Source organism: Poecilia mexicana, unplaced genomic scaffold (assembly GCF_051168715.1).
Source record: "Poecilia mexicana isolate PSO_F unplaced genomic scaffold, ASM5116871v1 scaffold_10, whole genome shotgun sequence".
Classification (NCBI taxonomy): Eukaryota; Metazoa; Chordata; class Actinopteri; order Cyprinodontiformes; family Poeciliidae; genus Poecilia; species Poecilia mexicana.
The window spans coordinates 17,552,543-17,572,062 of NW_028263379.1; the positions used below are offsets into that span (position 1 = coordinate 17,552,543).

The 19,520-nt window shown below is 38.9% G+C and overlaps 1 protein-coding gene across 2 annotated transcripts in view; it reads right to left on the reverse strand.

The window, feature by feature from the left end:
• mid2 (midline 2) overlaps positions 1–19,520 on the reverse strand; it is a 100,496-nt gene that overhangs the window by 8,503 nt on the left and 72,473 nt on the right. For both annotated transcript variants that reach the window (XM_014987236.2, XM_014987275.2), the window contains 4 exons: positions 19,034–19,182; positions 16,350–16,477; positions 15,486–15,629; positions 8,223–8,384 (listed from right to left, as the gene is read on the reverse strand). In XM_014987236.2, the coding sequence (XP_014842722.2) occupies positions 8,223–8,384; positions 15,486–15,629; positions 16,350–16,477; positions 19,034–19,182 (583 nt within the window). The remainder of the gene's footprint in view (positions 1–8,222; positions 8,385–15,485; positions 15,630–16,349; positions 16,478–19,033; positions 19,183–19,520) is intronic.

A 19,520-nucleotide genomic window follows, 5' to 3' on the forward strand; every position in this document is an offset into this window, starting at 1 on the left:
CTTTGGCTGAGTTTGTCATTTTTATTCTCTAGCTAACAGAATAAAAAAATAAAGTCTAAAATGTTCAACTTGTTCCATCATCATCCAGACTTGAAAAATGATCATATCATGTAAAGGAACCTTGTCTCTTTTGCTCTGAGCCGAGTGCTGGACTTGTTGCAGTAAATGTGTGTTTCTATGATTCCGACTGCTTCTTATGTCACCGGGGCGCCTTCATATTTGCAGAGCTGCCATGAAATGAACAGATCCAAACTCACAGGGAGGACGCTGGTGTTTGCAAGCAGCACCCGGAGAACATGCCGAATGTGATTTCCTCTGGTGTGCTACACGGCTGGAGGCACAAAGAAGGCATGTGTGGAGATATACAGCATATTAGAGAGAAGACTAGTACAAACTCAGTGGATGTTCAAAAAAAAAAAATTGATTCCAAACCCCTTTCAAATACTCTTTCCATTGTAAACAACACACACACATTTCCTCCGTAGAAAGCGAATTGGTGCCGATAGCAGCACAAGCGAATCAATCATCCTGCTGCACAGCTTTTGCTCAGAATTTGGAACAAAAACAATAAAGATAAGATGGGAATTTGGAACAGCATATTCTACAATCTGGACGTTTGTTCATGGACTATCATTAGTCTGTTTCCACTTTGCAGTAATACAGCAGTAATTAGAAGTCTATCTGGCTGTCTGCAGAGGTGATAACAACTCTGTTATACTGTCTTGGAGCCCTGCATTGTTAAAGTCTCAGAAATCCTAAATGGAAACTTGTCAAACACACACACACACACACCCCTGCACACGCACACGCACACACACACACACACACACACACACACAAAAAGAAGCCACATCGACGGCAGGGAAGAGATATGAGCTGAAAGAGGCCACAGCTGAAGAAATGCGTTCGTGGTGTAATTCCATTCCAGGCTCATTCTGCTGGGAACATGCTGGAAATGTTGCAGTGGGACATCCTATTAGTAACTGACTATTTCATCTGTGCAATTTTCCTTGCTTGCATTTTTGCTAAGGGATAGGTTAAGCTGCAACTAACAAGGCCGAGATCGAAAAAAAAAAAAAAAAAAAAAAAAAACGATACATTTTTCTGCATACCTAAACAATCGCTGCAGCAGAAACAGCAGCAGGAGGAATTCGGAACGTTCTCTTTACACGTGCAACCTCACACCGGTTCCTGAATCCCTGCTGAACTCACAAATACACTCATGTAATTAAAATACATGGCTGCCTGCCAGTTGTCTTCTGACTACCTAATTCATATGTAACGTGGTATGTAATCCAGAGGCGCTCCAGATGAAACGCAGCTGCACTCTAGTGAGATTATAAATTAATCAGTTATAGAACAAGGTACAGGATGGGTGTGATTAGAAAACTTCCAGGGGATCTGAGTTTATCTATCACATTTTCTCTCCTTTTACAGCTAAAATCATGTATTTTTCTGTCTGATAGGAAGGAAAAGCCACTGAGAAGCATCAAGCAAAGACAACTGCCCGTCATTATTATGTTCTTCTTCAACTGCACCATGTGACGGTCTGGGAAGGCGTTGTTAGGGAGCACTGATAGAAAAAAAAATTAGAAAGACTTTTGATAGAGCCTGATAGAAAAAGAAAAAAAAAACAAAAAACTGAGGTGACTGTTACGGTTCTCGGTGGTTTAAGGTAACTTGAAAGCATTCCTAATTAATGTCCAGCTTCTCTTTATAAGATGACTGGCCTTTTCTCAAGTTTACATTGTCAGCCTTCACACCTAAAGGTAATGTCACCTGACAAGTGAATGAAAGTTACAGCTTTAAATTAGGAAATGTGAAAAGCTTATCAAAGTTCATTCAGTATAAAAAAAATACTGCTAATGTCCTGACCAATCAGCGCTGTGCTGAACAGGAGATGAAAATATGTCCCGGTTCTTAGACTTCCACGTTTTTATTATTATGGCTGCCTCCATATGTCAAGGGCACAGTATATATCCAGCTAATAAGGGAAAGGATTTTCAGCGAATGCGGTGTATATATATTCTAGCTCTTGATATAATTAATTGCAGAGACAGATAATGAAGTAAAAAGCACAGGCAAAGCGCAAATTAATAAAAGCCATTTTGAATAATGTGGGTTGTTTTCTCAGCCGCTGCCTTAATAAGCTCTGACCGAATTCATTTACAAGCTTAATTCAATTTCATGCTTATGAGCGCAAAAAATATGGTGCTTTAACACCAAACTTATGATTGTTATCATATTGGCTTTTTTTTTTTTTTTTTTAAGAAAGAGCGGTGGCACACCTTCCTTCTCTAATCTTACATACATTGTATGGATTTTTCTACATTTATTTGAATAAATTGAAATCAAAGCTGATTGAGTGAAACATGTAAAACATGGTATAAATTATCTTAATCTTTATTTTGATAACATTACTATTTGCTTAACTACACCCTTTTACTTTTTTGCAAATTCCTGGATTTTGTAAATGGCTAAAAAGCAGCGCAGCGATGGTCCTGAACTCTCCAAGCCCACATCTGTGCAAAGAGCCATTTGCTGTCTTTTATTCACTCAACGCTCTCTTTTTCTCACTTTTTTATCCACTTTCATACTCCCTCTTTCAGTCTCTTTATAGCTCTCTCAGCTCATTTCTAAAGACAGTGATGTAGAAAACTGGTCACGGTTCACTCTGAGGTAAATGCAGGAGTGCAGGCGCGCTGATAAAAGGTCACACGCTACCACACATGCAAGCGTGGACCCTCGTCTCTACCGCATTCTTATTCATCATGCGTTATTCATGTGTTTTTCAGGAAAACTGAGAGTTACTTTGCATGTTGACCGCGAGCACCTAGCAGCTCACTGATACTTCCTCTAAAGGACGGCATTAGAGCCACTGCTCACTTTCAGCCTCTCTGAGTTCAACGAATGGCTGCTGCGACTGACCCAAAAAGCTGCAGAGCACACCCAGACATGATTGTAAATGTTTCAATCAAAGTCGTTGGATTCCACGTGATGGGATGTAAAGCCCCCAGAAGATTTTCAAAACAATAAAAACAAAAAAAAACAGAACCTCTCAGTTGGAACCGGTCCCGTCCTTTTGCTTGTTATAAAATGCTGCATATAAAGCGCTGAAACCTAATTCCAATGTTTGATTTCTCTACAATACAATCTTTGTTCTTGATTTAAATGCTAAGCTGCACATCCTGCTGTTTTCAGAGGTCACTAGATGTAATTTATCAGCCTTTGTACTCATTCAAAAGACCAGTAAACAAACTCAGGTGTGCAGATTTTTACCGGATCTCGTTTAATGCCCCTGGATTTCATACGCTTGTCATGAAATCTTAAATTTTGTTGGCTAGTGTTGTGTGCTAATGTAATATTCAGGTATGAAATGGGATTCGGTGACATCAACAGTATTGATTTGAATGCCACCATCTAAAAAATGACTTCAAATTGAAAAGTGTGAATTGGATAAGTATGCCTTTGTGAATGAGGAGTAAATTTCACATAAAATCTTCTGCTTCAATTTCCATCATTTTTTTTTTAACCATAATACATTTTTGTTTGACTGTGACTCAAAGGTATAAACCGTTATGCTGATACGATGACTAAAACCTGTTTGGTCCAACATGCAACTCAAATCTCTATTGTCTGACAACTTGTCAGTTAAACTGAAAACACTTTAGTAAATTATTTGAGACATAATTATTGGTTCTGTGTTTTGCAGGAGTTCTGGTTAAGCCTTAAGTGTATGTTCTACATAAAATAACATAAAACTAATCTGTTAAAAATAGAAGAGAAAGCTTTTTTTCAATAGTAATTTTGAATTACTGGTGATAAATTGACAGAAGGTAAAAATGAAGATTTAAAAGTGTTGCATACCAAAATACATACAGGTTTCTAACTGGTCAGCCCCCATAATATTTGTCCAGTGTACTTAGTATTTTTCTTAAACTGAAACAGATCATTACCGTGCTGTGTTTACTACATGCACACATTCCTGAGAAAACTGCACCAACCTAGTTATTATCAAATGTTATATGTTGAGAACTCAACATAGCCTTATGACCCATTTTAATCTGACAAAAAGCCTCATCCATTTAAATAGAAATACTCTCTAAAAAACATATTTGATACTAAATAAGTACTTTTCTTGTTTTGTTTTGTTTTTTGGACCATTGCATAGTGTGTTGGAAAAGACACAATGGTGCAAACTGTATGGTAGCATGATACTTTTGCCGCATCATTTTAATACACTCTGAGTTGCTGCACTGAAAAGACAGGACTGTGATGATGATGTGGCTGTTCAGGGTGTAGCTGTGCGTCATGTCACAATATTGTTTGCTTTGCATCTTTTAGCCAAATAATGAAGAGCTTAGGCTGAAGGCTTCCTGAGGCAGCTAATCCTCCCAATCAGGCTACAGACAAGATGAGAGGAAAGAAACCTGCTATTACAGCAGAGCCTGCGAAGCGGCAAGGTGCGCAAGTGAGATGTTTGTGACCTTCGTGACCCGTTTTAATCCAAGCTCAGCTTTTATATGAACAGATGGCTAAAGCTGTTAAATCTGAATACTGTGATAAAATAGGAGAGAGTTGGAAAGAAAACAGAAAAAAAAAAAAAACATGTGAGGAGATGGAAACAAACTGTAAAATCTTGAGGATAAAAATATGCGTGTTTTTTTTTTTTTCCTGTTATTTTGATGGTTTGTCTAAATCATCACAGCTTTGGGAAAAAGCTGTTTGACAATCACAGGCTCATAATCTCGACTCACGTTGGCTGTGGGTGGACAAGCTTTCCCTTCGCATCACTGAGTACAAGAAGAAGTAGGGAGTGGGAATTATCCATCATCACTGTGCCATATTTGTACTGGATATTATATAACCATATGGTAAATATTTTTTCAGTAACTTTAGTGTACTATTGATATATGTTTTGACTAGTTTTTTTTTAATCAATTTTTTGTCCCTGGTGTCATTTATTTCCCTTCACTATTAGACTCCTACCAAAAGCTTTCATTTTTTTCAACAATTAAGCAAATCTTGCATTCCTTAAGCAGAACAGAATTTACATTAAGTAAAGCATTCATAGAACAAGGTCATTTCTCTTGAAAGATATAAAATAAAATAAAAATTTCTGTTACAAATATATTTTCTTTTTATTTTAGAGAGATATTAAATCCAATCATCAAAACCCCAAAAGCTACACTTCTAATTTAGAGAACTTCATGACAGGAAGAACAGTTGCTTACATGTGCTACAAGGACAAAGACTATTGATACTAAGAGAATAATATGAAGACCCGAATTAAACTAAAGATTTCACCTGAGCTATAAACTCTTCTGATAAAGTATCTAGAGTCAAATGTGAAGCCATCTTTCCGAAAGCTAAAACTTACACTTGTGAAATTTTAGAATGGGCTAATTTTGTATTTTAGAAACTCATTTATTTTAGCCTAGACATATAATCCAGACAAAGTTGTTCGAAAAACATATTCCAGTTTTCACTGCATGCACTTAATAAAGCATGATGCGGACATTACAATATGTAGTCATTTAGAAATCAAATGTATGGATCAATTTCAAAGAATAAGGCTACATGGACTTTGAGATCTCCAACTGTTTCATCTGCTCGGCCAAAATCATACTTTTATTAAATTCTGATTCATGCAGAATAAAATGTTAACAACGATTTTGCAAACCTAAGGGGCGTAGGATCAAATTTTAGAAACAAGACTGCCTTATTTAAGAGTTACATGTTCACATATCCATGAGGTTTGAGGTAGCATGATGAACTGTTTGTAAGCCGTGTGCTAAGTAGAGTGTGATTTCCCACCAGCTTGTTACTTTGAACACAGGCAGCAGAGCTGAAGGATAATAGCTTCTCATGTTTTACATCTGTAATTACACTAACATCTTCCATTAAGCCAGGCTAGAGTTATTTTGTTTATGAAAAGTTTTTGTCGTAACATTTATCAACAACCCTTCTTGTTCCAGACAAAAAACTAAATGAAAATAAATGGATGTGAACTCTGACAGAAATTCTTGGCAATTTTTTAACGAATAAAATCAACCTAAGATATGAAACGAAGTGCTATATCTTCTTTACTGTCAGATGTTTGTGAAAATTATCTGCAGCATGATAAGGTTTTTCAAATTACCGATATCTTGCATATCAAAGCAGAAAAAGTAAACATAGAGCAAACTCAAAGGGTCCAGGTGCATTGAGAAAAAAGAACCAGAAATAACATTTTCCACTGCCAAAAAAGACCTTGACGTTCCCTTTGAGAAATTGAGTTTTCGCTCTGAAACAGGCTTCATTATCTGCGACCATTACCTTGATAAACACCCCTTCTTTTTCTACTTTGTAGAGTTGATGTACAAATAAACCAAGCTACGTGTTTGGTCTTGCAATATAGTCAGGCTAAACAGAGACAAGATGTTTAGACTCCGGTCTTTTGACATTCATGCTACAGACATATATATAATTATTTGATTGTTTTTTTCTTGTAGCAAATAAACGTCTGAGAATTACATCAGAAAATGACCTCAATTACAAAGTCAGCTACTTAATTAGTGCTGTTACTTAGTACATTTTATCAATTACTTCTCCAGGGACTCAATCCTCTTGAGTGGTATAATGACATTGCCATAATGTCATGCTGTTATGTGAACAAAACCACATTTCACCCCCGTTTTATGTGGCGTCATTGAATGTTGCACAAGTTTTACAGAAGTTAGTGTCAGTTGTGTCTCCGTTGCTTACTCTGTCGATAACGACTGAAGTCATTGATACTAATCCCTTGAACCAATGAGATGAAATGAATGATGACGAACAAAAAGGTCTTTAAGAAGTTTGTGCTGAATTGACAAAACAGAGTTGGTTAGGAAAGAAGGATTATTTGTCAGAGGAGGAAGGAGAAAACCTGCCTTCACTTTGACAGTTTCCAACACACCCATTTCACAAAGCTGAGCATTTTCCCACTGCAGTTAATCCTAAATGCCACAGACAGGTTCCTGACAGAAGCAAGTCTGGCTTTTACCTCTCCGACGTATATATCCCACATTGGGTTTCATAGGCAGAGTCTATTAACAATAATATTAATTCATAATGTGTCATGAGCAGCTATTTCCCTGTAATTAAAAATAAGTGATGAGGGGGTTTTCTTGCACATTAGAAATCATTTTTATCATATTATAATTTTCAGTGATTATACAGAAGCACGCAATTTCCATCTGTACTACACCCAAAAGACTGTTAGTATTTCTGAATCTATGCACATTATTGACCTACAGTTTGTGAGTTTTTACTTCCTTTTGCTTCTTCAGTCTTTTATCCTGCAAACTGATAACAAGCGGTGGACGCAGAACAAAGTATAAAGAAAAAGTTCAGTGCAAAGGCATCATAATTCTGCAGGAAGCAAAACAGCTTTTGGGAGAAAAAAAGATAAAAGAAAAACCAAAAACATATCTGCAATTTACAGGGGAGCAGCTGTTACATCAATAAAAACATTTACGTTAGAAAGAAAATATCTATCCCACATTATGTCCTGGTACAAAAAGAAATAGATAATGCTGCAAAGACAACTTTGTCTGATTCAGTGTTAAAATGCAGCAGCCGTTTTTGCAGGATGAGTAAATACTGAGGTGCTGTTTGTGTAATACAGCACCACTGTGGATCGTGCAACATCCATAACGGTGTGATAGGAAAAAAAACTGAATCTGCTTCTAACTCACTAAAAGTATCGGTGAGTAACAGGAAAAAATGAGGAACTCTGCACCCACTCTTTTCTTGATCCTTCTGCTGAGCATGTTTTGCATTGCCACTAGTTCCGATTAACGCCCAAACAAAAAATTTAAAAATAAAAAAAGTGCTCAAGTGGATGTAACACAAGTTTACTACACACCATACTGGGTTTTATATAATCACAAAACATTACAAGCTTCACCATTATGTGTCAAACTGGACACATGTCACTCCTTCATAGCAACTACTATGTATCTCAGCAAAAGATTAAAGAATGATCTGTTGAGGATCGACCTGATCCAAAACTTCTCCGAACTCTTTATTAATCAAACACGGATCTCTGAGAAACGCTTGTGAGCGTCTGCAAGTTATTAAACACAAATGGCACAGACAGAAGACATCTTGCAGCGGGAGTAGTAATCCAAAACAAAATTAACAAGGCTTGTAAATATTCATAGAAAACCCAAAGAAGTGTCACATGTGCTCCGACTTACTGTTGGTTTTGAGGCGGGCCGGCTCACTGTTGCGGCTTCCCGCCTGGTTGATAGCCTTGACGAAGAAGATATAACGGGTGCCACTCTGCAGGCCATGCACCGTGTAGTGGTTCTGCTTGATGTTCGGTACAATCATCCAGCTGTCTGCAGAGTTGTACAGACCTGGTGGAGGTCACACACACACAGACACACACACAGAGTGGATAAGTATTACATTTTTCTTGATGTCTGAAAGTTGCACAAAGTCTTGCTGAAAATTATTTTCTACTGATGGTTGCAGCAACAGAAACATTCTCCCACATATCCAACTGGAACAGAGCGATATTTTCTTTCTGAAAACCTCGAGTTAGTTTATTGCACATTAAGAGGCGATTCCTAAAAGTTATGCAACATTTATGTGCACCTACAGATATATGCCATTACAATTCTAACAGAGTTATTGCGACAAGTACCCAGGAGGCAATCCAGTGTGTTCACTGAGCTGAAACCATACGGCAAAAGGAACAATCGGTTCAGAGTATCAAAGGTACTATAAGTAATCGCCTCCAGGCAAGAGCGTGATACCCTTTAATGCTTAAATGTACGAGAGCAGGGGTAATACCAACATGACCACAGCTGGTGGATGCTTTCATTCAGAGTGAAGGGTTAGTAATCATGGGTTAGCTCCACATCCACCTGTTGCAAACAGTCCTCTTGGTGTCTGAGATGTGAACCTTTGTAAGTAGAAAAAAGAAATCTGAGCTCAGAGCTCAGGAGAAATGTAACTTTTAAAGGGTTGTTCATGTTCCCTGTCTTTTGGTGAAATGTAAGGGGAAATATTTCACATCTCACTGATGCACTGTTATGCGACAGGCTACTCTTTTTCATAAAATATGATTTTATGCCATACTGTCAATTTGTTCTGGAGCATTTTTAATTGAAAGTAGTGTTTTATGCAGCTTCACGTGTCTTCCAATCAACTCTCGACAGCTTCGTGTGTCTGCTGATGTAACGCATCCTCCCAGCATGCTGCTGCCACTACCATGTTTCATGCCGAGTATCGTGTGGTAAGAGTGAGGTGCATCGTTATTTCACCCCACATAACAAAGTGAATTTTAGTGTCTCAGATAAAGTACCATTAAAATAAAAAATACCTTTGCAAAGCACTTTATGTGTATTGAGAGAAATATTGAGATGTTAATCTAAAAATAAGATGAAATTTTATTTTACAATGAAAGTTACATATTGTGCCCAAAGACGTAACTATAATAAAACAAACATACTCAACATTTTTAAAAACGTTTTGACTGCAGCATCAGTTATAAAAGGTCTGGATGAACCATAAAAGAATAACTCCTTTAATGGTGAAGTTTGTGCTTGCATTATGCATCTATTTTAATACAGAAAACTGCACTGTGGCATTAAGTTGTAGCGCACCGCCGTTCATGAAAATAGGTTATATTGCTTAGAAATACTGACAAACATTTACTTTTTAATAAATCTCACACATGAAAGTGAATGTGGCCGTAGCAACAATAAATGAGGATTATAAAGCAAATTTCCTGGAGGGAGCTCTCACACAAAGAGCCAGAGAATCCTGGCAGCTCATTTAAACTTTAGCAGTCAAAAAAGTGAAATAACTACCAGATGAACTGTCTCCTCTTTCTTTCCTCCTGCACAATTACAGAGAAATATAAGCTCTGAGAGGGGTACAGCTCTCAGGACCATACTTACTTTGTCCCCTCTGGTTAGGATGCGTTGTAAATTATTGAGCCAGATGGAAACAGCATGCATAAGTAATGGCAGAGAGTCTGCTTGTAAATATACATACTTCATGGGACGCAAATAAGGCCTTTAAAAGTTAGCCGGCTTTAAGAATGAATGAGAGGCGGGTTGGGGTGTGGGGGCGTCTCTTAAAACTACATTTTTATCTGGGCAAAGGAGGATGCAGGGGTTTTCACCTTCCTTTAGAGATGATAGAGGAAGAAAATAAAGATGCAATGTCAAACTTGAACGAGGCACGAAAGTTTTACAGTTTGCTCCTTCCCACAGATCAAGGGATCCTTTGCACAATTTATCATTTGTCAGCATCTCCTATAGATAATGTTATGTAGGCCTTCAAAAGATAAAAGAAGAATGGAGTAGAGAGGAACGATTAAACGTTTGAACTCTTTGTTAACACTTCTGATTTCAAAAGTTTCTATTTTTGCTAAATTAGGTCAGAAGACACCAAGGAGGTTTCCTGACTGAAGTGCTCCTCCTTTAAAGAAAGCTGTACTTGAAAGCAATGTGCAGAAATAAAGAAGAAAAGAGAAAATAGAGAAAAAAAAAGAGCAATGTGCATCCAAACACCAAGCACGTGTACTTCTCCAGTACTGTATATGTGTGTGTGTGTGTGCCTGTGAGGAGGGAACTGCAGCACAAAGTATCCTGGGAAAGGAAGTGGGTTTGTCTTTGATGATGCAACACAGAGTTAACAGTGTGCCTGCATGTGAGCGTGGACGTGTCACCCTTTCCACTTCCTTCTGGAGGAAAACACTGCGCTTGCTCGGCCACAGTGATTCAGATTTTCTCCACCGGTAATTATGTTAATAATTCAACAAATCCATGGATTCTGACAACACATGAAACATGGAGAACATAAGCCTAACTCACTAGGCCATTAACACCGCCTTGCTATAGGCCCCTAGATTACTGAGAAATATTTCATAAAGTGAGGTTTTAATTGATAACCAAAATATCTGCTGGCAAAAAAAAAAAAAAAAAGAATGACACAGCAAGAGATGAGCCCGTTTTCCCGAAGCGTTTGCACTGTATGCCACCTTTGTCTTGCTTGTCATGCCTTTAAGATACGTACTGGTTTTTATCCACTAAGTGACAACGGCATTTTCATTTTGAGCTACGAAAACCTCCCTTCGCATCAACTTCGACTCCCTTTCCATCTCTGCGTCTTTCCAAGAGCCCACACGGTGCTCCACGTTTCACAGACCACAGTTAGAAGCAACACAGCATAACTTAGTTATTCTTCTTTTCATGCTACAGCAGCTTGCAGAAATAGAAAGACCGCTTGACGTTTTACAAATTTTCCCCTTGGGTAAAGAAGGCCCCAGGTTTGAATATAAGCCTGGGGTGTTCCTGCATGGAGTTGACATGTTCTCTCCTCACGTGTGTACGTTCTCCCCAGGTACTCCGGCTTCCTGCTGAAGATCAAAAATATCACTGTCGGGTTAAATGGCCTCTCTAAAAACTGTCCTGAGGCACGAGCGTGCATGTGTGTGTGTGTTTGCTCAGGATTACAGATAACATTTTCTTTTTCTTTGACCTTATTTTGTAACCATTTTCTACTGTAAAACGATGTTTTGACACATTGACCCGACTCCTACCTCCCTTGAGGAGCTGAAGCCCGGGGCAAAGGGATTGTGGATGGACATCAGCTGGGAGCATTTAGCCACTTGGAAAGTTTAAGAGAAAAGCTATATTGGAGAACTCAAGTGGCATGGCAGACTTAATGGGTTTCTCTCTTTCTCGGTTTCCACCATGAATCTCCGAGGACTCTGTGGCAGCAAAGCGCTGAATTTCTGAGTCACTCGGAGTTTCATGGCTGAAATGTATCCTGATGTTTCAAATGGCGAGGGCACTTGAGTTGCATGGTTAGATGGAGAAATGTCAGGCTACAGAGCAGAGAGTGGAAGAGATGATGAAAGGATCAAAGAGTAAAGAGGCACAGGTGTGTGTGTGTATGTGTGTGGGAACATGCATGAATGTGCATATTTATGTACATTAATGACAGCCTCCTCATATTGGTAAGTGGTAATTTTCTCCAGCCCTATACAGCCATTATTTTCCCCTGGTCTCATATTTGTTTCCTCCCCCACAGCAGATTCTTTTCTTTCTGTTCATAGAAGTTCTGAAAGCAAACCAACTTTAGTGTCGATTATCTAATGAAGCCCCAGCGTGTTGCTTCAGGCCGGCAGCTCTACTGATTAAGATTTGGTTTATTACAATTGCACTTTATAAAAGCACTGAAGGGCATCGTAAACATGCTTATTTGGGAGAGCAGTACATGAACTAGATTTATTCCAGAAGACGCTTAGAACATTGTTTCTGTTCCAAATGCAGTTTTTTGATTGGACCGCTATGGCTCCCCACCACGGGTGGCACTGGGTGGCGGGAAGGCACAAGCACTCCAGGGGGGAAAACAAGTGATGTCGTTTTTGCACAAAATACATTTTTATTTACATGCCCGTTCCACAGGACACCCATTTTGTTGTGTAGTGTAAGCACTGTAAGGAAATATGGCTAAACAACCTGATTGGCTGATGACTCTGAAACTCATGCCTCTCTCAGGGTTCCTGATATGATGCTAAATTAAAGTCACATTTCACAGCTTTTAATGCAATCTGGACTGCATTGGTTAAAAATCTAAAAGCAGACTGAATATGAGTTGGATGATTTTACACTAAATTATTTACAACACAGGTTCGGATTTCTGAAACCTAGAATAAACAAGGAAAGCATAAAGGAGAATTTTATTCTTTTATTAGGGATTAAGAGTAATTTAGAATAAATATTTTAAATAATTTGTCAGATTCTTTAAAATGAAACTTTATCTGTTATGCTGCATTCAGTTTCAATGTGACTTTTAGCAGATACTGTAAATCAAGAATCACAATTCCTGTTTACATTTATTGAGAATGGCTGTCACTATTAAAAACAGTCATCGTTGGACAGAAATTTTTAATTTCTATTAAACATTTAGCATGTAAACAAAATGGCTGAGCAATAGTGGAGGTTTGTTGCTTTATTCATCTTTGTTCAAACAGGGCAGTAACTGTGCCAGTAATATTTAATACCAATGTGGAACCTTTGTGTGAAAAACCATCAGGATCAGGATCCTAGGACACCTGAAAATACCCGCAGCATTAACAGGTTGCAATTAAGTCTCTTTTATTAGAAATTATATGGTTTTACAATCCCATTAACAGCTTTCAGCAGATGGCCTCACATTTAAACTTGCAGTTCTCTGCTGTAAGGAGGAGTTCATGATCAACATAATTACTGGAAGGTGTCCAGCTCCTGTGGCTGTAAAATGAATCCTAATTACTGGTGCTCCACATAAAACTGAAACTTTTGAAAATGCTCTTGTGTGTTTAATGATCCCAGATGACAGCTGGCCAATAACTGAATGAGTCAGCAAGACATAAGTCTATTTTCACACAGCTGTTGTGCTGTATATCACCTTTGTTTTGCTTGTCATCCCTGTAAATACCATCCCGGTGTTGTGTTATCAGTTGAGTGACAACGGCATCAGCATTTGGATCGGGTTTGTTTTCACTGTGCTGTCTGGCTTCATACACACCCGTCTGTTAGGATGTCAGTGGCAGATCAACTTTGACCCCCAGCCCCGCCTCCATTCCTCACAAAGAGGCAAACGGTTGTTGAACTGTGGCATACCACATGTAGAGGCCAAAGTTTGCAAAGAAAAAATCTTGGTTTTTTTGGGGGGGGGCGAAAGAGTTTTGGCACTGCCTACTACAGCTTTCCTTGAAATCTGACCTTAATTGCCAGCTCTATTTTCTACTGCTATGCCTGGATGATCCTGCAAAAGGCACAGTTCATAAGACAGCATGACCCAACTTCTACATCCCATGAGGTATGAAAACCTTCAGGGAAAGAAAAAAAAAAAGCAGGATGGCTCTTAACTGTAAGACTTGGGAAGATTGAGATATTGGAAACTGTGTTATAAATCACGATTAAATATCTTTCAAAAGCAACCAGTAAAGGATTTTTGTGCAGGTACATTTGACTTTCAGTGTGGAAAACAACCATGTGGCTCCATATTGAAAAAAAAAAATCTTCCTAAAGGAGATTACTTTAGCCTTTATCAGTCTTTTTTCTGGTATGTTCTAACACTTTCTCTTCAACAACCCTTCCAAATATTATAACACTTAAAATGAGACATGTATACTCTGAGATTTCACTCAGGTTTATTGGACTATCTCTAAGCATCGCTCAGGCATACTTTGGACTGAGCTTGCAGACGAACCATCTCCTAACACATGGTCAACAGTATTAGATCTAAACCACCGAATCTTATCAACCGATCAGAAACAACAGCTAAAACACTGCTGGCATTCTTCCATAGCACTATATTAACACACAAAGATACTTCAGAATGAAAAAAAAAACGTTTCCTGCTTTTGTAAATGAACTCACACCTGCTGATGATTAGTTGATTAGGAGCTTCTGATTAGCAGCACCTGGCGGTTTCCCACATATTTACTCCTCTACAGTAAGCTTATCTGCTTTTGCAGTTTAGCTTAGTCATAGTAAATCAGAAATTACAAATTGTTGCTTGTCTGGGGTTCTTAGGGATTAACTTCAGAATCTACTTTATGTTCTAATAGAACCCCTTTGGAAATAAAACATGCACAGTGTTTGTAAACTTTCTATAATATGGAGGACCTTTAATTTACCATTCAGCAATGTTTGTTGGAAAATACAAAAAGAAAAACCTAAACAAAAAAAAAAAATCCCTGAGAAATAAGTTTGTGTATTTGTTCCACTGATAAAGAAATTAACTTTGAATTTTGAATTAACAGGCACTTGCATAATAAAACTTCCCTTGGTTTTTTCCCATTAGACTTGCCTGGGAAGTTGAAACTCCAATCTGGGAATGACGCCTCTCCCATGATGAATGGGTTCCAGTTACAAGCTAGAATACCAGTGGGATCTGCTAATTGCTGTGGGCAGAGACCAAGCTCTCTTCTATTAGCAATGCATATTGATAAAAAAATAAAAAAAACCCTCACTTCTATTGATTTTAGGCATTCAAACTCTGAAGCAGCATTTTCACATCTAGAGGTTGTGAACAGTCCTGTGTGAGCCTCTGGACTGATGTCTTATAAACTCTTAGAAATGCAAATAAAAAGTGGAATGAGACACAGACCTTGGAGAAGCTCAGGTACCAGGTGAGTAGGGGTTTGATTAGATTTTTGCAACTTCGGTTTCTTATAACTGAGCTTTTGTCTTTTGAAAACACTACATTTTTTTTTAATTGCAGGTTCCCTGGAATTTGTAAGCCATACAAAAAGTGTTGCTATTACGAAACATAAACTCTTCCTGTCATTTGACTACATCTCCTCAGCCATAACATTATCCGACCGGGAAACATTTTCTGGTTTGCGGCGTAGTCATTTATAGGCTCTACAGTCTAAACATGTTCTCTTCAACAAAACCGTCTGTCTGAATGCGTGTGTGTCTGAGTGTGTGCTCTCGACTCACTGATGAAATTTGTCTGGCCAGTGTAGATGGTGTACTGCAGCTCATAGGAGGTGACGCTGAACTCGTCTTCTGACGTCCAGTGAACGGTGATGGTGTCATGGGAGGCGGTGCACAGCTCATCCCTGATGGATGGCGGGTTGGGCGCTACATATGGAGAGAGAAAAAAAAAATCAGGATTTACTTTTAAGTGATGCTTCTTTTTAAAAGATCAAAAAGACAAAGGAATAGGTTGAAGATATTTACTGATACTTAGGAAGTCTGACAGCTTATAATCAGTCTGTGAATAAGAGTTAATCTAAACTGGACAATCCCATAAAAATGCATTCATACCCATTGAGCTGTCACAACTACAAATGTGTGTCAATTTTACAGGGAATTTACATTGTAGACCAACAAGTAGTGCAGTTGTAAAATGTAAGTGAAAGGATACATTGCTCAAAATGTTGCATAAACTTATATTTAGTTCAAAGTTCAGAAGTAGAGCATTTGTCAGAGAAGCTCCCAAGAGGCCAATGATTACTTTGGAGGAGCTTGCAGAGATCAAGTGGGAGAACATGTTGACAGGACAACTAATGGCTTTGAACTTAACTGTGACCCCTCCAGGTCAGATTAGAAACAAGAAAGCTATAAGAAGACAACTAATCAGCTCTATTTGTGGTTTTGCCACAAGCAAAAGTACATGTGCATTTTCCGTTCAGTTTTTGGCTCAGCTAACGCAGTTAACAAACACTGCATCTCACGGAGATTCACCCTGCATTTTACAGCATCATTGTAAAGAATGTTTATAAGTAGACACTCCTGTAATGAAACTTTTACTGGTGGTCAAAAATAATATTGTATTTAAATTAAATCAGTAAGCCTTACCTGTTAGGTAATCTAGACCCTCTAATATCTTCTTCTCTCGGGAAAAGTCAAGAGCAAAGTTATCAAATGCTTCATTCAAGTTCACATCAGGGATGAGTACCTGGGAGGAGGCTGTCGCCATAGCTACCCTGTGAAATGATCGGGACAGAAGAAAGGGAACAAATCAGCAAAAGGGGCAAAAATACAAAAGTTCAGGCGGTCACATCGGTGTATGAATGTGGGAGAGAGGAGGAGTGTGAAAAGATGAAAGGTGGTGGAGGTGGCTGTGAAGCAGCAGAGTGACAGAAGCGAGGTGACGGGAGGAGAGAGATGGTAGACACAAGAACAGGTGTGGAAAAAGCCACAAAGAAGACCTCTGCAATACGTTCTGTATGCTTCTGTCGCCAGGGCCGGCCCAAGGCATAAGCAAACTAAGCAGCAGCTCAGGGCCCCAGGGCCACTAAGGGGCCCCCTAATAGAGCTAATTTTTTTTAGTAATAATTTCTATGTTATTATAATATCAAAAACACACAATTTCACTATGAAGTGATTTGTTTTTACAATAATATATATATTTGATAATGTATGTAGAAATCATTATTTTATGGATAAAAAGAAAAAAAAATTGCTCTTGTGGGCCCCTGGTGGCCATGGTAGGTACTGCACGCTTCGCCGGTAACATGAGCTCCCGTGCAATAAGCAGCTCCTATCAGAAGTTAAGTTAGCAAAACAATGTCTCAAAAAAAGGACTTATCCTTCAGGGAGAGAGAAACGAAAGAGGAAGAAAAGAAAAAAGCCAAGATAATTAACAGGTTTGTTTTAATGTGCCTTGATAATGTAATGCAACGTAATGTAACAGATTAGTAAAGCTGCTAGCTTGATAGCAACCTGGAACAGTCCAGTTCAACAGTCAGACATTTATGCTAGGGTCTTTGTATTTGTGTGAAACTGAGTTTAAACTTTAAATGAGTTGATTTTGATTTTGGCTGATATAATTTTTTTTTGTCTGAAATGTCGCTAAATATAGAAAGAAAGTCGGTGAGTTGGAAACAGTGGGGTGAATATTGTTGACTGCAAACGTGCAGACCTGACCTGGTGGGTCGGTCTGTCAGTCAAACCTCTCACTGCAGAGCAGAAAAGGACAGAGGCTGATTTTTAAACCTTTGCTGACGAAGATAAGATTAGGGATAAGATGGGCTTCACATCTAAGTATCAGCCGATCACGATCCCCCAAAATTAAGGAAGTCGGCGCCCAGAAATCGACTGGTCGATAAATCAGTTGGCCAATAAATGTATCCTATATTATACATGTATATATTGTAAACAGCACTGCCAGAGATGCAATAAGTTTATAGCAGGTGTGTGAATGATCTAATGATCGGGCTGCTGATTGCAGCCAGTCCACATTGCTAGCAGAACTAGAGGGCCCCAAAACCACATTTCACTTAGGGCCCCATGGAGGCTTGGGCTGAGGTGAGGCTCAGCACAAACTGAAACCTCTCACAACTCTGCAGCTCGACAGAAAGGTGCGATTGCTTTGAGGATGAGTGAGCAGCTCGTGGCAGGGACCAGAGTTGCAGCAGAGTTACGCAGCAGACTATAGAGTAAAGCACAAAGCAGTTCTAGGCCTTCAAATTCACGGGTTTCAGTGAAGTCGGTGAGGGTTCAACAAGACTGAGCAACATAAAACATGCAACTCTGGGTGAAGACTTCTCGACAAGATCTTTGTCTGTGAGACGGAGTAAAAAAAAACGCCTCAGCTCAAGGTGGGAGAAAAGGATGTGGGTAATGAAGATAGAGCTGGCTCTTAAATGATGGATGATTCTCAGCAGAGGCTTGACATTGATTGCAGGAGCCAGGTATGTTCGATACAATGGTGAGTTTACCAGCAGCCCTTCAGCTGGATTTCAGAAGTAAAAACTGAATAAAGGAGAAGTTACGCTGGAGTGAAAGATTTGATTTAAAAAGTAAAAAACGTCTATTTTCAGATACATTATAAATGAGTCTTGTGGGAAAATTCAAAACAAAATCCGATCTAGAGCAACGAACGTACGTAAAGAACCCGGGTTGAGTTGAATAAAGTTCCTTCCCACCTTTTATCTTTAATTTACAACCACTTTTCTGTAACTAGGTGTCTAGACTAACTTTTTGCTCTGATTGCACCAAACAGCAGCACAAAAAGTTTTTACTGCCAAGGGATTTAACATAGCATTTTTACAGGCTTAGTTCTTTTTCTCATCACTTTCCATAAAAGCAATATAGACTGGTAAATGATTAATAAGTCCAGTAAACATGAACTATTTTCTGACTGGTTTAGACCACAACATGGTCTAATGTGAGCCAGTTGAACCGCAGGGAGATGCCCAGTATCAGAGGCTTCTGTTTTTCCTCGAATGACTGGTCGCAATGGTTCGACAATGGACACGGTTTTACATGCACTAATGAGAACTCGAGTCACATTAATATGTTGGTTGATTTAAAGAACAAACTGTGCAGCTATTATTCCCATAAGCAGTGGTTTATGTGCTCAGTATTGTTATTGATGTATTCACGATCACTTAAAAAAATATATATTTTAGCAAGGTCTGAGCTGCTTTCAAGCTGGCCACATATTGAATCTTCCAATTGCCTTTGGCAGATAGAGCTAAATATTTATTACTTTTTCCACCTTCCTGTGTGTGCAGAGTTTCTGTGTCATGACCCACCTCTCTGCCACGTTCCTGGCAGACTGAAGGAAGCGTGCATGGTCGTTCTCCTTCAGGCTCTGCTCAGCCTGGGTGATGAGGGCACTGGAGCGCTCCAAGCACTGGCGACAGTTTGCAATCTGCTGAGCCAACTTGCGCAGTTTCATCACCTGAGACAAGCACGAGCACAGCTAAGGTTGCTTCGTTGTGACGCAGACACAGATTTATGTTCATTTGCACAAACCGAATCTTGCCAAGATTAATTTCTGTTATGATCACTGTTACAATAACAAGACTGTTTGTGGTTTTTCTTCCATGCTGAAAACGCAGACAACAATGGCGACTTTATAGTGTGTTGCCTGGGAAATGTTTGACTACCAAAACCTCTGCAAGAAGCTTCAGCTGTACACAATCTGTCTTTCAAGCTGATTCTAGTGTTGTCATTGTGGAGGTGTCGAATCTAAAAACCATTCATGCTAGCAGAAGCATTTCAAAGGACCATACAAGG